Genomic DNA, 17,703 nt, shown 5'->3' with positions numbered 1-17,703 from the left:
TCTATAGGGTTCCTGCGGCCCTTCTATAGTTTCCTGGGTTCCTTCTATATGGTCTCGTGGTCTCTTCTATTGGGTCCCTGGGGCCTGTCTATAGGGTCTCCTGGGTCCCTTCTATAGGGTCCCTGGGCCTGTCTATAGGGTTCCTGGGTTCCTTCTATACGGTCTCGTGGTCTCTCTATCGGGTCCCTGGGCTGTCTATAGGGTCTCCTGGGTCCCTTCTATAGGGTCCCGCGGCCTGTCTATAGGGTCCTGGGTCCTATACGGTCTCTGGGTCTCTTCTATAGGGTCCCTGGGGCCTGTCTATAGGGTTCCTGGGTCCCTTCTATAGGGTCCCTGGGGCCTGTCTATAGGGTTTCCTGGGTCCCTTCTATAGGGTCCCTGGGGCCTGTCTATAGGGTTCCGCGGTCTTCTATAGGGTCTCTGGGTCCCTTCTATACGCTCTCCTTGGTCCCTTTTATAGGGTCCCTAGGTCTGTCCTACAGGGGTCCCCGGGCACCCGGGTCCCTTCTATAGGGTGTCCCAGAGGCCGAATGTGTCCCTTCTATAGGGTCCCTGGGTCCCATGGAGGGAGGGAAGCACTCACCTGGGGCGGGGGCCATCAGCCTTGGCAGGGGCAGGGCCAGACAGGGCGGGGCCAGGGGGCGGGGCCGCAGCACCTTTGAGATAGGCGGAGCCATAGAGGGCAGGGGTGGGGCCAGCGAAGGTCTCCTCCGATTGGTAGAAGCTGCTGAAGTCACTGGGAGGCTCCTCCCCCCCAGCCCACGTGGTCTCTCCACCTGGGGCGGGCCTATGGGAAGGGGTGGGACCACATTCAGGACACTGCCCCTCATCTAGAAAGCCCCGCCCACCCTCCCCTCCCACACCCCTAGACTGCAAGCCCTGCCCAACTGCAACCACGCCCCTTGCCAAGCCCCACCCCAGCAAGCCCCGCCCCCATTCACTAAGCCCCACCCACCCTTGGGAACACGCCCCTCCTTTAAAGCCCCTCTGCCAGATTCCAAAGCCCCACCCACCCACTCCAAGCCCCGCCCCTGGGCCCCCAGCCCTGCCCCACACCTGAAGCCCCTCCCCAGCCTTCATTAGCCCCGCCCCACAGGCTCCACCCACCCAACCCTCACCCTCACGTGCCCATCCCTTCCCCCATTGCACACCCCTGAAGCCCCGCCCCCTCAAGACCCACCCCCCCTGCAGCCACGCCCACCTGGGAGAGCGCCCATTGGGCGGCGGCGATGGCGGTCGAAGCAACGGAGGCGGCACTGGCGCGGGGCGGGCCCTCCCCTGGCCCCGCCCCCTGCACCTCCCTGGGGGGCGGGGTCAGGGGTGGGGCCTCGCCGCAGGGGCGGGGCCAGGAGGCCACCAGGTTGGGTGGGGGCTTAAAGGGTCAGGGCTTTGGCTGTGGGGGGCGGGGCTTAGGGGCAGTGGGCGGGGCCTGAGGCCCGGGGTGGGGGCAGGTGGGTGGGGCTTCTGTGATGTGGGCGGGGCTTGGGGCAGGACTTAAGAGCTTTGGTGGGCAGCAGCTGTTGTGTGACTTGCTCTCTGGGGGCGGGGCCTAGACATAGGGCGGGGCTTAGTGTTCGTGGGTGGGGTCTAGTGTTCATGGGTGGGGCTGGGGGGGCGGGCCTAAGATTACCCCTAAAGGTGTTCCATGGGCTGAGGCTTGCTGGGGGGTGGGACCTCAGGACCAGGGGCGGGCCTTAGGGCTCGTGGGCATGGCATGGGGGTTGTGGGCGGGGGCTTAGGGCCGGGGTGGGGCTTGTGGCCGGGGGCGGGGCTTGAGGCCCCCCCTTGGGGGAGTTCCACAGGCTGAAGCATGCTGGGGGGTGGGACCTCAGGGAAGTGGGGTGGGGCCTATGGCTTGGGGGGTGGGGCTTGAGGCTTGGGGGCGGGGCCAGAGGATGAGGGGGCGTGTCCTCACCGCTTGGACCCTTTGGCGAACTCCACGTTGATGCTCTTGCCATCGATGTGGAGGGGGGGGTGCAGGGCCTGCAACATCTGCAGCAGCTGGGAAGCCTCCTGCGGGGGGGGGGACGGACGGACCCGGGTGTCAGGGTGGGAGGGCACCCCCCCAAGGACCCAAGCACCCCCGTTAACCCCACCCCCCCAGCATGGACCCAAACACCCAGACGTGACCCAAAAAACGGACCCGAGCAGGGACCCAAGGTTTTAGGAAGCACCCAGGTGTTTGCCCCCCCACCCCCCACTCCCAAAAGGCACCCAGGTATGAAGGGGGGGGGGGGGGGGGGCACCCACCACGATGGTGGCGAGTTGGACGAAGGCGAAGCCACGGGTGAGTTGGGGTCTGGCGGTCTTTGATGACGCGGACGTTGGCAGCCGAGAGGGCGGCGAAGGGGGCGAGGGCAAGCCAAGATGGAGTCCCAGGCTGCTCTGGGGGTGCAGGTTTCCGCAAGATGATGGCTGGAGAAATGGGGTGGGGGGAGAAATTTGGTGGGGGGACACACATGACATCCCAAGTGTTAGGGGGCACCCAGGTTGGGAGAGGCTCGGGTATCTGGGGGGGTGGGGGGGGTGTCCCCCTAAGACCCCCGTAACACCCCACCAGGACTCCCTAAACTTCTCTTTCAGTCTCTCTGGGACCCCCCCAACTCCCCCCTGACCCCCCACAAACCCCTTAGCCTCCCCAAATTCCTCCCAACCCCCCCACAAACCCCTTAGCACCCCAAATTCCCCCCTGATGCCCCCCACAAACCCCTTAGCCCCCCCCCAAGACCTCCCTGAGTCCCTCCAGACCCCCCTAACCCCACCCAGGACCCCCATAAACACCCCAACACCCCCCCAAGACCCCCATAACACCCCCCTTAGCCCCCCCATAACCCCCCAGGGCACCCCCAAATCCCCCCAGACTCCCCCCCCCAACTCACTGTCGTTGGCGTTATCAGCTCCGGGGCTCGGTCCCACTTTGGGTCCCACTGGGTGCCCCCCCCAGGGTGGGGCCATAGGGTTGGGGGAGGGGCAGCAGCCCCCCCCCACCTGGTACCAGTTCCGGCCGTGGCCCCCCAGGGCCCCGCTGCTCCGCCTCTGCACCCCAAAATACACCCCCCGGTACCCCACGGTCAGTGGCTGAACCCCCAAATGGGGTGGGTGGTTGAACCCCAAAATCTGGTGGCCTCAACCCAAAAGTCTGGTGGCTTGAACCCCAAGATTGATGAATAAACCTCAAATTTGGTGGTTGAATCCCAAAATCTGGTCATTGAAACCCAAATCTGTTGGCTGAACCCCAAATTTGGGTGGTTGAACCAAAATTGGGTGGTTGAACCCCAAAATCTAGTGGTTAAACCCCAAGGTGGTAGTTGACCCCCCAAGATTCTTGATTGAACCCCAAAATTGGGTGGCTGAACCCCAAATTCTGGTGGCTCAACCCAAAAATCGGGTGGCTCAACCCTAAAGTCTGGTGATTGAACCCCCAAATTGGTGATTAAAACCCCAAGTTGGTGGTTGAACCCCCAACATTGGCCCATTAAACCCAAAATTCGGTGACTGAACACAAAATTGGGTGGTTGAACCCCAAGATTTGGTGGTTGAACACCAAAATTTAGTGGCCAACTCAAGAACTGAGTGGTTGAACCCCAAAATCTAGTGGCTGAAGGCCATAATTGGGTAGCCAAACCCCAAAACTGGGTGGCCAACCCTAAAATTGGGTTGCTGAACCCCAAGATTTGGTGGCTGAGACTCAGAATTGGGTGGTTGAAACCTCAAAATTTAGTGGTGGAACGGCCAAGTTTGGTGGCCAAGCCCCAAAATCAGGTGGTTGATCACCAAGTTTGGGCGGTTGAACGCCCAAATCTGGTGGTTGAACCCCAAAACTGGGTGGTTGAACCGCCAAATGTGGTAGCTGAATTCTGACGTTGTGTGGCTGAACCTCCAAATTTTGTGCTGAACCCCAAATTTGCGTGGTTGAGCCCCAAAATTTGGTGGTTGAATCCCAAGCCTGGCAGACAAATGCCAAGATCAGAGATTGAACCCCAAAATTTGGCATCTGAACCCCAAAAGTGGGTAGTTAAACCCCAAACAGGGTTGAACTCCAAAATTTGATGCTTCAACCACCAAATTTGGGGGTCCTATCCCAAAAATGGTGCTGTTGAACCCCAAAATTTTCCATTCCCTGCCCCCCAATTCATTAACCGAGCCCCCAAGTCTCATTTACCCCCCAAATTCCTTCCCCCTTTCCCATCAGCATTTTTGGGGATCCCCTGCTGGTTTTGGGGACCCCCAGGGCGGTTTTGGGGTGAAAACAGGTAGTTTTGGGACAGCTTAAGAAACTCTAATGAGGTTTTGGTGTGTCGGGGGGGGGCACCCAAATTTTGTGGTGAAATCAAAGGGTTTTGGGGGTGACTCACCGGCTTTGGGGACACCGCACTTGAAGCACTTTCTCCCGCCGGTTTGAAGTTCTGCACCCCGCACTGCCGGACACCCCACAAACCCCCCCGTCACACCCCAAAATCCTCCGCTGCAACCCCCCAGAACCGCCGTCCCCCTCTGCCAGGACCCCCAAAACTCCCCTAGGGTCCCCCCAATCCCCCCCAAGATCCCCCAGGACCCCCAAATACCCACAGGAAACCCCCCATAAAACCCCCTAACCTCCCCCAGGAACCCCAAGACCCCATAAGCCCCCCCAGGACCCCCATAAACCCTCCCTGACCCCCCCAAGACCCCCTAACCTCCCCCCATAACCCCCATAAAGATCTCCCAAAGACCCCCAAAACCCCCCCCAAACCATCCCAGGACCCCCTGTACACACCCCAGGATGCCTCAGTTCCCCCCAAGACCCCTAACCCCCCCATAGACCCCTCAACCTCCCCCAGGACTCCCCCAAGAGTCTCCAGGACCCCCCAGGAACCCCCCAGAGCCCCCTGACCCCCCCAGACCCAGATAAAACCCCCCCCGGCCCCCTTAGTCCCCCCCAAGACCCCATAAACCCCCCCAGGACCCCCCTTAGACCCCCATAAACCCCTCCAGAACTGCCTAGAACCCCCCAGGACCCCCATAAATCCCCCCTGGACCCCCATAAACTCCCCTAGAACCCCCTTAGACCCCCCCCCATAAAACCTCCTAAGAGCCCCCAGGACGCCCATAAACCCCCCCAGAATGCTCCAAGACCCCCACCAGAACCGCCATAAATCCCCCCGAAACCCCAAACCCCCCCCCCCAACTCCCCATAACCCCCTGAGGATGTTCCCAGGGACCCCCAAGAACCCCCTAGACCTCACCCAGGACACCCCCCCAAATCCCCCCCAAGCCCCCCACCTTGGCACAGAGCCAGTCCTCATTAATTTTGGGCTTGGGGTCGCTGTAGTGGAGGGAGACGCGTTGTCCCCAACCAAGCTCAGCCCCTGCTGCTGGGGGGAAAGCGAGGGGACACGCGCTCGCACGAGGGCTCGCACGAGGGCTCACACCCATCCTCGCGCGGCCCTCGTGGGAGAGCTCACGCGAGGGGGCACCAGGGCTCGCACGAGGGCTCGCGTGAAGGGGCACCAGGGATCACGCCGGAGCTCGCACGAGGGCTCTACTGGGAGTTCATACAAGGGCTTGCACGAGGGGGCACGGGGGTTTGCACGAGGGGCCACTGGGGTTCACACGAAGGTTTGCACCAGGAGGCTTGAGGGCTCGCACGAGTAGTTCAATCCAGACGTCATACCGTGGGGGCACCAGGGCTCGCACAAGGCCTTGCACGAGGGCTCGCACGAGAGGGGCATGAGGGCTTGTACAAGTGGGGCATGAAGGCTTGCACCAGGGTTTACACCAGAGCTCACACCAGGGGACACGAGCACTCCCGTATAGCGGTACCAGGACCACGCTGGAGCTCGCACGAGGGCTCTACCTGCGGCTCGTACAAGGGTCGCGCGAGGGGGCACAGGGGTTTGCACAAAGGGGCACCAGCATTTGCACTAAGGTTTGCACCAGGGCGCATGAGGGCCTTGCACGGAGAGCTCAATCCAGATGTCATACCAGGGGGCACCAGGGCTCACACGAGACCTCGCACGAGGGCTCGCACAAGAGAAGCACGAGGGCTCGCCCCAGGGCTTATGCCAGAACTCATACCGAGGGCACCAGGGCTTGCACAAGGGTTTGCACGAGGGCTCACACGAGCGAGCATGAGGGCTCGCACCGGGGGGCACCAGGGCTCACAAAATGGAGGACACGAGGGCTTCGCACAGGGCCTTACACCAGAGCTCACACGAAGGGCCGCGACAGCTTGAACAAGGGCTCGCACGAGGGCTCACAAGGGCCGCACCAAGGCTCCCAGCAGGAGACATGACAACTCATACAAGGGCTTGCACGAGGGCTTGTACGAGGAAACACAAGAGCTTGCACCAGGGCTTGCAAAAGGGGGCACAACGGGTGCACCAAGACTTGGACGAGGGGCTCGCACGAGGTGGGCACGAGGGCTCACGTGAAGGTTTGCACAAGGGCTTGCACCAGGGGGCACGAGGCCTCGCACGAGGGAGCAGAAGCACACCGAAACCAGAGTTCATAGCGGGGAGGGCACAAGAGGTCACGTGAGGGCTTGCACGAGGGGAACATGAGATCTCCCACCAGGGCTCGCACCACCCCTCGCACCAGGGCTCGCACCAGGAGGCAGCAGGGCTCGCAGAGCCATCGCAGCAGGGCTCACACGATGGCTCACACCACGCGTGCACGAGGAGACGCGAGAGCTTGCACGAAGATTTGCACCACGGCTCGCACCGGGGGACATGAAGCCTCGCACCAGAGCTTGCAAGAGGTGGGCGTAACTAGTGGTACCAGGACTCGCACGAGGGAGCACAAGGGCTTGAACCAGGGTTCATACCAGGGGGCACGAGGCCTCGCACCAGGGCTCACACCCACTCTCACACGGTCCTTGCACCAGGGCTCATACCAGGGGGGCACCAAGGTTTGCGCGAAGGGGTACGAGGGCTTGCACGAAGGCTTGCACCAGAAAGGCACAAAAGCTCGCACCACCTCTCACACCACGGCTCGCATCACCCCTCGCACGGGCCTTGCAGCAGGGCTCGCACAAGAGGACACGAAGCCTCGCACCAGAACTTGCACAATTTCTTGCACCGGGGCGTCACACGGCTCTCGCAGCGGGGCTCGCACGAGGGCTCACGCAGCTGTTCACACGATGGCTTGCACCAGGGCTTGCACAAGGGGACACAAGAGCTCGCTCAAGGGTTTTCACCACGGGGCACGAGAACGCGCACGATGGCTCACGTGGCCCTTGCACCAGGGCTCACAGGAGGGCTTACACGAGGGTTCGTACGAGGGGACACCAGGGCTCACGCCCTCGCATAGCTCTCACGCCAAGGCTTGCATGAGGGGGCACAAGGGCTTGCACAAGGGCTCGCACCAGAGCTCGCACCAGAGCTCACAGAAGAGGGCACAAAAGCTCACATGAGGGCTGGCACCAGCAGGCTCGCACGACGGTTCACATGAGGGGGCATCAGAGCACGAGGGCTCACACGAGGGCACAAAGACTCACACCAAGGCTCGTTCTAGGGCTCACGCAGCGCTCGCACCAGGGCTTGCACGAGGGCTCTCACAAGGCTCTCCCGTGGCTTGCACCGGTGCTTACACCAGGGTGCACGAGGGTCTCGCACGAGAGCGCACAAAGGTCTCGTGTGGCACTTGCACGAGGGTGCACAAGGGCTTGCACGAGGGCCACACATGGGTCTTGCACGAGGGGGCACAAGGGTCTCACATGGCGCTCGCTTGAAGGTGCACAAGGGCTTGCACGAGGGTTGTGCATGAGGATCACACAAGGGTCCAACACAAGGGTCTCGCACAAGGATTTTGCATCGGTGCTTCACCTAAGAGTATAGAAAGGCTTGCACGAGGGTTGCACGAGGGTCTCGCATGAAAGCGCACAAGGTCCTCACAGCACTCGCACAAGAGTGCAGAAGAGGTCACACGAGGGTCTCGCACAAGAGTGCACAAGGATCTCGTAACACAAGGGATTACACAAGTCACACAAGGGGTTTGCACAAGGGTCTCAATCCTCACACGAGGGGGCACAAAAGCTCCCAAGGGTCTTGCACGAGGGGGCACAACTCACACACGAAGTTCACGCAAGGCTGTCACACATGGGTCCACAAGGGTCACGCGTGGCACTTGGGTGCACAAGGTTTCACAGGAAGGTTTCGCACGAGGGTGCGCGAGGGTCTCGCACGAGGGTCTCGCGCGAGGGTTACACGGCCGCAAGGAACAAAAAGGGGACCCAGGCACCTGGGACAGGGAACCGAGGCGTCCAGGGTGGGCACCCGGGTGTCCCGGAGAAGCACCCAGTTGTCCACGAGGGCACCCAGGTGTCCGGGGTGGGCAGCCAAGTGTCCAGGGAGGGCACCCAGACATCTGGGAGGGCACCCAGGCAGCCAGGATGAGGCCCAGTGGTCCGGGAGAAGGACCCAGTTGTCCGGGGTGGGCACCCAGGCGAGGGCCCCAGGCACCCGGGTGGCTCTTCCCCCCTCCCAAGAGGGACCCAAACACCCAGGATAGTCACCCCCACCCTTCGCCCCCCCCCCACCCCACCCCCCCACCCCACCGCCACCGCGGAAGGGACCCAGGCGTCCCCGCAGCGACCTGGTTGGCGTCCATCCACCGCGCCGCGTCCTGGACGTGGTTAAACTCCACGAAGGCGAAGCCGCGGCTCTGACCTAGAAGGAGCCGGGGGGGGGGGGGGGGGTGGGAGGGGGTGGGAGTCAGGGAGAGCACCCGTGGGTGCCCCCGGTTCCCCTATATAAGGTATGGGTGCCCCTTGGGATTGTTTAGGTTGGGTATGGGCACCTGTGGGTGCTCCTAGGAACCCTTTGGGAGCTCTTGGGGTGGGGGTGAGCGCCCATGGGTGCTCTAGGAACCCTTTGGGAGCTCTTGGGGTGGGGGGTGAGCACCCATGGGTGCTCCTGGGACCCTTTGGGTAGGGTACAGGTACCCACGGGTGCTCCTGGGGCCCTCCTGAGTAGGGTATAGATGCCCACTGGGAATCCCCTGGGTTGGGCATAGGCACCCATGGGTGCTCCTAGGACCTGCCGAAGAGAGTACGGATGCCCCCTGGCTGGGGTATAAGCACCCACGGGTGCTTCTGGGACCCCCCTGGGACCTTCTGGGGTGGGTATGGCCACCCTTTGGATTCCTGGGTTGGGTATGGGCACCCATGGGACCCCCAGGGGTGTGGTACAGGCACCCTTGGGTGCACCTAGGACCCCCTGCAGTGGGAATGGGCACCCACAAGTTGCTCCTGGACTCCCTGGATAGGGTACAGGCACCCATGGGTGCTCCTGGAACACCTCCAGGACCCGTTGGGTTGGTTATGAGCACCCTTGGGTGCTTCTGGGACCCCCTTGAGACCCATTGGGGTGGGGTATGGGCACCCATGGGTGCCTCTGGAATTCTTTAGGTGTGATATGGACACTTTGAGTCTTCCTGTAACCCACCTGAGAGCCCTTGGGTTGGGTATGGACACCCATGGGTGCTCCTAGAACCCCTCTGGGATGCCCTAAGTAAGCTATGGGCTCCTATAGGTGTTTCTGGGACCCTCTAGATACGGTATAGACATCCATGGGTGCTCTCTGGGTAGGGCACAGCACCCCTGGGTGCTCCTGGGGAGGGGACCAACACCCCTGGGTGCTCCTGGAGACAGGACCAACACCCCCGGGTGCTGCCTGACGCAGGTCTAGCACCCCTGGGTGCCCCTTGGGCAGAAGACGGGCACCACTGGGTGCCTCCAGGCAGTGGGATCAGCACCCCTGGGTGCCCCTGAGGATGGGACTAGCACCCCTGGGTGCTCCTGGGAAAGGGACTGGCACCCCTGGGTGCCCCTTGGGCAGGAAATGGGCACCCCTGGGTGCCCCCGGGGACAGGACTGGCACCCCTGGGTGCCCCTTTGCTATGGGTCAGCACCCCTGGGTGCTCCTAGACAGGGGGTGGGCACCTCTGGGTGTCCCCAACTACGGGTCTGGCACCCCTGGGTGCCCCTTGGGTCTGTGCCAGGCACCCCTGGGTGCTCCCAGTGCATGATATAGGCACCCCTGGGTGCTCCTGAGAAGGGCCACAGCACCCCTGGGTGCTCCCTGGGGATGGCGCGGGCACCCCTGGGTGCCCCCCGGTGTGGTTCTGGCACCGCTGGGTACCCCTGGGTATGGCACAGCACCCCTGGGTGCTCCTAGGGAGGGGTTGGGCACCCCTGGGTGCCCCCAAGAAACAGGACCAGCACCCCTGGGTGCCCCTAGAACTAGGACCGGCACCCCTGGGTGCCCCTGGGGACAGGACCAGCACCCCTGGGTGCTCCTCAGGAGGGGACCGGCACCCCTGGGTGCCCCTGTGGAACAGGACCAGCACCCCTGGGTGCTCCTAGAGATGGGACGGGCACCCCTATGTGCCCCCCAAGTCCGGCTCAGCACCCCTGGGTGCTCCGTAGGGACAAGACTGGCACCCCTGGGTGCCCCTGGGGAGATGACAGACAACCCCTGGGTGCCCCCCAAGTCTCGCACAGCACCCCTGGGTGCTCCCTGGGGATGGGACTAGCACCCCTGGGTGCCCCCGGAGAGGTGACAGGCATCCCTGGGTGCCCCCCCGAGTTGGGCGCAGCACCCCTGGATGCTCCTATGGATAGCACTAGCAGCCCTGGATGGCCCCTGAACTGAGGACAGCCACCCCTGGGTGCCACCTAAATCTAGCACAGCAGCCCCTAGGTGCCCCTGAGCGTGCGACTGGCACCCCTGGGTGCCCTGACGTGAGGACTAGCCCCCCTGGTGCCACCTGAGTTTGGCACAGCACCCCTGGGTGCACCTTGGGGAGAGGACCAGCACCTCTGAGTGCCCCTGGCAATGGAACCAGCACCCCTGGGTGCTCCTCGGCGTGAGTAAGGTGGGGCGGACCCAACTTCCTTCCCAAGAGACCCAGGTGGGTGGGGTGCCCCCCAAAAAGGAACCCAAGCACCCGAGCATGCCCCCCCATCACCCCAAAAAGGGACCTAGACATCCGAGTGCCCCCCCCCATCCATCACCACCAAAATGAGACCCAGGGGTTTGGGTGGCCCCCACCCCCCCCACCAAAAGGGACCCGGCTCACCTGAAGACTTGTTCCGCATCAGTCGCACCTCACGGTGGCTGCACCCCCTGCGCCTGCAGCTGCGCCCGGATCTGGGGGTGGGGGGGACACATGGGACACCCCGATTTAGTGGCACCCAGGTACCCAGGACGGGCACCCGGGCATCCGCAAAAAGGGACCCAGGTATCTGAAGAGAGGGACGCAGATATACCGGGGGGGACCACAGATACGTGGTGGGGGGGACCTGGGGGCTTGGGACACCCCTAAATCCGCTCGCCCCCCCACCCAAGAGCCCCCAAAATGTCTCCCAGGCACCCAAGGGGGGACCCAGAGAGCCAGCAACTGGGATGAGGGCACCCGTGAGGGGGCGTGGTCTAAGGAGAAGGGGGTGTGGCTTGGCAGGAAAGGGGGCGTAGTCAGGACAAAGAGGTGTGGCCACATGAGAAAGACGGGGTCTGTCCATTAGGAACCGTGAAGGTGCAGAGCCAAAGGGGTGGGGTCAAAGGGGGCGTGGTCTGGGGAAGGGGGGAGTGGCCATGGAACCAGGGCGTGGCCTAACGCTCCCCAGACTGCTGGGGAGGTGGGGTGGGCTTTAAAGTGACCATGTACCTCCCAAAGGGGCGGGGCCCCACCCAAGGGGGTGTGGCTAGGGAAAGGGGGCGGTGCCTCACCCTCCCCATAGAGACTTTATAGAGGCTTGACCCCGCCCACCATGGGTTGGGATTTAAAGGGCCAGTGCCGCGCCCAAAGGGATGCTTAGCTGACGGGGTGTGGCGAATAAAAAAGAGGTGTGGTCGGGGCAAGGGGCGTGGCCAACCCTAGGGGGCGTGGCTAAACTTCCAAATAGTGATTCACAATGAGTGGATGCTGGTCCAGGCATATTTAAAGAGCCAGTGTGCCTCTTGGAGAGGCGGGGCTTAGCTGAGGGGTGTGGCCGAACCAAGGGGGCGTGGCCAAGACAGGGGGCGTGGCTAATCTTAAGGGGACACCCTGATGGAGACTCAGTGCACACCACCGCAGGTAAACAGCGGGATTTAAAGGGCCAGCGTCCCCCTGAAGAGGCGGGGCTTAACTGAGGGGGGGGGCAAGTCCACTTTTAAAAAGGGGGTGTGGCTTACGTCATTTTCGGTGGCGGCCTGGGGCAGCATACGGAGCATGACGATGGTGCTGGCCCGCGGCTCCTCCTCAGCCGCTTCCGGACGGTAATCCTGGTCCCGGTAGTCACCATCGGCACCGAAGGGCAATGTCGGGGGGGCCGGGGCGGGGTCCCGCTTCCGGGGGGGCTCTGAGCCCTCGTAGGAGGCCTGAGGGGGGGGGGGGGGGCAAAAAGGGGGGGGGGGGGGTGTCAGGTGGCGGGGGAGGGGGACCAAGGCGTCCTGGAGGTGATCCAGGTATCCAGGAAGGGACCCCGGCATCCGGCACCCACCTGAGGGGGGGTCCCAGGGGCGGGGGGCCCCTCGGGGGGGCCCCCGTAGCCACGATAGTTCCATGTCGCGATAATCGTGATCCCGCTGGGTGCGGGAGCCTTCTTCTGGGGGGGCAGGGGCCCCCACCGTAGCGCCCCGTCCGGTCCCCACGACCCCCCCCCTGCAGGATGGGAAGGGGGTCAGGGGTTGTCCCCAAATGGCCCCCACCCTCCCTGGGGTCCCCAGAAGACCTCCCCCTCCTTGGGGGTCCCCAAAATGCCCCCACGGGGTCTTCCAACGTTCCCTCCCCCCCCTTAGGGGTCCCCAGTGTTGTCACCCCCCCCTGGGGTTCCCCAAAATGTGTGCCCCACCCCCTCCGTCCGCTCCGGGTCCCCAAAATGTCCCCTTCCCCCTTGGGGGGTCCCCCCAAATGTCCCCTTCCCTCGGGGGTCCCCAGTATCATCCCCCCCCCGCTTTGGGGTCCCTAAAATATGTGTGCCCCCCCAGGGGTTCCCAAATGTCCCCTCCCCCCTTGGGGGGGGTCCCTAAATGTCCCCTCCTGCCACACGGGTCCCCAAATGTCATCCCCCCCCAGGTCCCCAGTTTTGGGGCCCCCCCGGATCCCCCCTACCTGCGTTCGTACTCCATGGTGCTGGTACCTGTGGGGAAACAGTGTGACTGGGGGGGGACTGGGAGGAACTGGGAGGGACTGGGAGGGGCTAAGGGGCAGCTGGGGGTACTGGGAGGGACTGGGAGGAACGGGGGGGTGCTGGGGGGCAACTGGGCAGCACTGGGAGGGACTGAGAGGTATTGGGGGGGCAAGTGGGCAGCAGTTGGGAGGGATTGGGATGACCTGGGGGGGAACTGGGATGAAGGGACGGGGCACTGGGATGAGTTACAGGTTAACAGGAAGCACTGGGATGAACTGCACGGGGTAATAAAGGCACCGGAGAGGAGTGGGATGAACTGTGGTGGTACTGGGAAACACTGCGAGGTAACTGGGGGCACTGGGAGACACTGGGATGAACTGGGAAGGCACTAGAGGTGACCAGCACAAAACTGGACACAACTGGGGGGTGCTGGGAGGGACTGGGATGATCAGCGGGCACTGGGAGGTACTGGGGAGTATCTGGGAGGGTGCTGGTATCAACTAGGGGGGGGTACTGGGAGGCATTGTGGGGCAACGGGGAGGCACTGGGAGGGACTGGGATGACCTGGGGGGGTTGCTGGAAGGGACTGGGATTAACTGGGTGGGGGCCTGGGATGAACTGGTGGGGGTACTGGGAGGATCTGGGACAAACTGGGAAGTACTGGGGGATACTGAGAGGCCCTGGGGGGTCACTGGGAGGGAAATGGGATGAACTGGGGGGCCACTGGGACCTGCCCCAGCAGTGGGCAACGGAACAAAGAGAACCCCCGCCGTGCCCCGCCCACTCATTAGCATACAAGACTCCGCCCCGCCCCGTCATCCTGCCAGGCCCCGCCCCCTCCGGCAGGCTCCAGAGCCGGACCCCGCCCCCTCACCCCATCTATCCAATCCCCGCCTGCTCCGAGGGCCCCGGTAGCCCCGCCCGGCCCCGGTAAGCCCCGCCCACCCCGGTAAGCCCCGCCCCTCCCGTCTAGGCCCACGCCCCTCCCCGGTAGGCCCGGACCTCTCCCCGCCGCTCCGCCGCCGCCGCTCCCGACCAGCAAATGGCGGCGCCGCTCCTCGCCCGGCCCGCCCCGCGCACCCGCGCCCGCCCTCGCCGCTCTCCCATTGGCCGCTCTGCCCGCCCATTCGCGCAGTCACCCACTTCATTGGTCGGCCGCCGCCGCGCGCCGCGCCGGGGGGGGCGGTGCCGGCGCTGAAGGGAGCCACGAGGGGACGAGGCGTCTCTCCAGCGCGCCGGCGGCGGCCTCTGATTGGCTACGGCGCGCGGGGAGGCGGAGCCACCCGCGAGGAGCCAGCAGGGGGCGGGACTCTTGGAGGGCGGTTGGTTGGGGGGGGAGACGTAGGTATCAGAGCCGGCCTCTGATTGGCTGCGCGGCGCGAGGAGGTGGCGCCATCCTCACGGAGGCGGGACACCGTTCAAGCGCTCTCTGTTGGTTGGTTAGAGCGCGGCGGCAGCGCTCTCTAATTGGCCGGACGCGGTGGGGGAGAGGAAGGGGCAAGAAGCGGCGGGGCGGGAATTCCGTCGGGAAGATGGCGGCGGCAGCGGTGGGGAGGGCGCTGCGGGCGCTGCGGGTCAGGACAATGGCGGGCCGGGACGCGGGGCCGCTCGGCGGGACCGCCGGGGGCCGTGGCGCTACCGCAGGTGCCGCTGGGGGCGGATCCCCACGAGGAGGAGCCAATGGCGGTGGCCCAGAGGAAGGTGGGCGAGGGTTGCGAGGGGAGAGGGGGCGGGGCTAGAGGAGGGGGCGGGGCTTGCGGGGCAGAGCTTGGGAGTCGGGGCGGGTCAAGGGCAGGGGGTGGGGCTTGGGGAGGGGCGGGGACTGAGGGAGAGTAGGGCGGGGCTTGTGGGGGGCAAAGCAGAAGGCCTGGGGCGGGGCTTGGAGGCCCACGGGGGCGGGGCTTGCTGACTGGGGGCGGGGCTTGGGGAATGTGTTCTGGGAGGGGCGGGGCTTGGCGTGGGGGCAGGGAATGCCAATGGCTGAGCCCTGTGGGCGGGGCTTAGTGGCTGGGGGTGGAGCCAGGTTTTCGGGGTGGAGCTTGGGGGTGGGATGGACTGGGGGCGTGGCCTGATCCTCGGGGGCGGGGCTTAGCAGGGACCGGGCTCTGCTGTGGGTGGTGGTTAGTGGAGAGGTGGGGGCTGAGCAGAGGGGGTGGAGCCAAGCTATTCGGGGGCGTGGCCTTTTGGCTGGGGGCGTGGCCTACAGCAGGTAACAGGCGGGAAAAGGGGATCCTGGGGGTGGGGGGGGGGGGGGGCACCCAGGCACCCCATTTCCCGGCAGAACCCCGATTACCACGGCTTTTCGGCGGACCCGGACGCCGACGTCCTCAACATGCGGGCGGTTTTCTTCGCCGGCGTCTCTGTCGCCATCGTCCTCGGCACCGTCTTCCTCCATTACCTGCCTGACTACGGGTGAGGGGGGGGGGACGGGGACACACCCGGGGGTCACACACGCACCCCCCCCAGTATCCAGGGGATCCTCCCACACACCTTGGGAAAGCACCTATAGGGTTCTATAGAGGGTTACAGGGGCCTATGAGGGGATGGGGGTGGGATGGGGGTCCATAGGGGCCAATGAGTGGATGGGGGGGGCTATAGGGGCCTGTGAGGGGATAGAGGGGGGGGCTATGGGGGTCTATAGGGGCCAATAAGTGGGTGGGGGGGCCTTGGGAAGGGGGCTGTAGGGGCCTGTAAGGGATTAGAGGGGGGGTATGGGGGTCTATAGGGGCACATGAGCGGATGGGGGGGGCTGTAGGGGCCTGTGAGGGGATAGTAGGGTGTATAGGGAACTCCTAGTCCTGGAGGGGTCTATGGGAACCTATGGGGGGGAGCTCCTAGGGTCATTGGGGGGTCTATAGAGGTCTTTGGGAAGATGTAGAAACTTATAGGAAGCTCCTAGGGAGTATATGAGAGTCTATAGAAACCTATGAGAGGATGTAGGGGGCTCTTAGAGGCCCTGGGGGGTTCTGCAGGGGTCTTCGAGAAGATCTAGAGATCTATAGGATGCTGCCAGGCAGCATATGGTGGTCTATAGGAACCTATGAAACAATATAAGAGCCTATAGGCTGCCCCTAGGACTCTTAGGCGCATCTATAGAAACCTATGAGGGAGTGGGGGGGGGCGACTAGGCGCGGACTCTATAGGAATCTGAAAAAATACAGACATCTATGGCAGGCTTCTAAAGAGTATATGAGCATCTATAAGAACCTGTGAGAAATTGTAAGAACCTGTAGAGAGTCCCTAGCTGTCCTATAGGGGTCTAGAAAAACCTATGAGAGGGTGGGGGGGCTCCTAAGGGGACTGGGGGGGTCTATAGGAGCGTTTGAGAAGATGTAGAGACCTATAGCAGCTTCCTGGGGAGCACGTGAAGATCTACATGAACCTCTAGCAGAACATAGGAACCATAGAAAATATAAACCTACGTATAGATGTTTATCAAAATATGTAAATATATATGGAAACTACATAATATCCGTGTAGTAGCTATAGGATGTTTATAGAGATTTGTAAGGTTTTATAGGGATGTACAGAGATCTATAGGGTGCCTGTGGGAGGCCACGGGGGGGATCTCAGGGTCTATAGAGCCCTATGGGGGGCTTGGGGGGGGGGGGCTATAGGGACACCCGGGTCCCTGACCCCCCCCCCCCCCATACCCCTCCCCCCCAGGCTGCAGCAATGGGCCCGGCGCGAGGCCGAGCTCCGGATCCGGGAGCGGGAGAGTCGGGGGCTGCCGCTGCTGGACCCCAACTACTACGACCCTGCCCGCCTCACCCTGCCCCCCCCGGAGTGAAACACCCCCCCCCCCCCCCAACACCTGGGTCCCCCCTAAGTGCCCCCCCCTCCCCCCAGGGTCCCATGGGTGCCCCCGTGATCAACTGGGTGCTCCTTCCCGGACACCTGGGACCCCTTTTTTTTTGGGGGGGGGGGGCAAGATGCCTAGATTTCCCTTTTTTTGGGGGGGTAGGGGAGGCAGCCAGGACCCCCAAGTCCCTCTTTGCGGGGGGGGGGGTACCTGAACACCTGGGTTCCCCCTAAGTGCCCCCCCCAGGGTCCCATGGGTGCCCTGTGATCAATTGGGTGCTCCTTCCTGGATGCCTGGACCCTTTTTTTTTTTGGGGGGGGGGCAGCCAGAACCCCTGAGTCCCTCTTTGGGGGGTGGACTGGGGGGTACCTGGTCACCTGGGTCCCCTTTTTTGGGGGGGGTCCCCACTGTGGGTCTGTTAATAAAGTGCTTGGGGCTCAGTCAGACGCCTGGGTTCTCTTTTTTCTTTGGAAGGGGGGTGCCTGCATGCCTGGGCCCCCCTTTTTTTTGGGGGGGGGGGGCTGGATGCCCCTGTTCCCCTTTTTTGGGGGGGGGGGGCTGGATGCCCGTGTTCCCCTTTTTTTTTGGGGGGGGGGGGGTGCCTGGATGCCCGGGTCCTGGTTTCTTTTGGGGGTGGGTGGTGCCTAGACTCCTGGGTCCCCCCTTTATTTTGGGGGGGGGGGGGCAGGACTGGGACCACCAGGGTCCTTTCCCAGCGCCCCCAGACCACATCTCCCAGCAGCCCCCGCGGCGCCGTGACGTCATCAGGCAGCGACGCCACGTGCCCCCACACAGCGCCGTGGTC

The 17,703-nt window shown here is 63.6% G+C and overlaps 2 protein-coding genes across 2 annotated transcripts; one reads left to right on the top strand and one right to left on the bottom strand.

The window, feature by feature from the left end:
• Window positions 1-560: 560 nt before the first annotated feature.
• Window positions 561-14,148, bottom strand: LOC115338547 (RNA-binding protein 10-like). Its single transcript, XM_030007162.2, has 13 exons — window positions 14,099-14,148; window positions 13,078-13,105; window positions 12,467-12,625; window positions 12,159-12,344; window positions 11,062-11,132; window positions 8,575-8,648; window positions 5,263-5,354; window positions 4,356-4,418; window positions 2,880-3,036; window positions 2,251-2,415; window positions 1,916-2,013; window positions 1,201-1,301; window positions 561-785 (listed from the first exon to the last, which is right to left on the bottom strand). Exons 2-13 carry the CDS (start codon window positions 13,092-13,094, stop codon window positions 580-582), a joined length of 1,389 nt encoding a protein of 462 aa, XP_029863022.1. The 5' UTR covers window positions 13,095-13,105; window positions 14,099-14,148; the 3' UTR covers window positions 561-579.
• A 480-nt stretch (window positions 14,149-14,628) lies between these two features.
• Window positions 14,629-17,342, top strand: NDUFB11 (NADH:ubiquinone oxidoreductase subunit B11). The gene is given in 4 exon segments (XM_030007161.2): window positions 14,629-14,673; window positions 14,675-14,797; window positions 15,378-15,508; window positions 16,763-17,342. Coding segments are annotated over 4 exon segments (423 nt in total). The 3' UTR covers window positions 16,887-17,342.
• Window positions 17,343-17,703: the final 361 nt, after the last annotated feature.

The sequence above is a fragment of the Aquila chrysaetos genome, unplaced genomic scaffold (genome assembly GCF_900496995.4).
Source record: "Aquila chrysaetos chrysaetos unplaced genomic scaffold, bAquChr1.4, whole genome shotgun sequence".
Taxonomy (NCBI): domain Eukaryota; kingdom Metazoa; phylum Chordata; class Aves; order Accipitriformes; family Accipitridae; genus Aquila; species Aquila chrysaetos.
The sequence above is the reverse complement of the archived record's forward strand: the minus strand, read 5'-3'. Positions and strand labels throughout refer to the sequence as shown.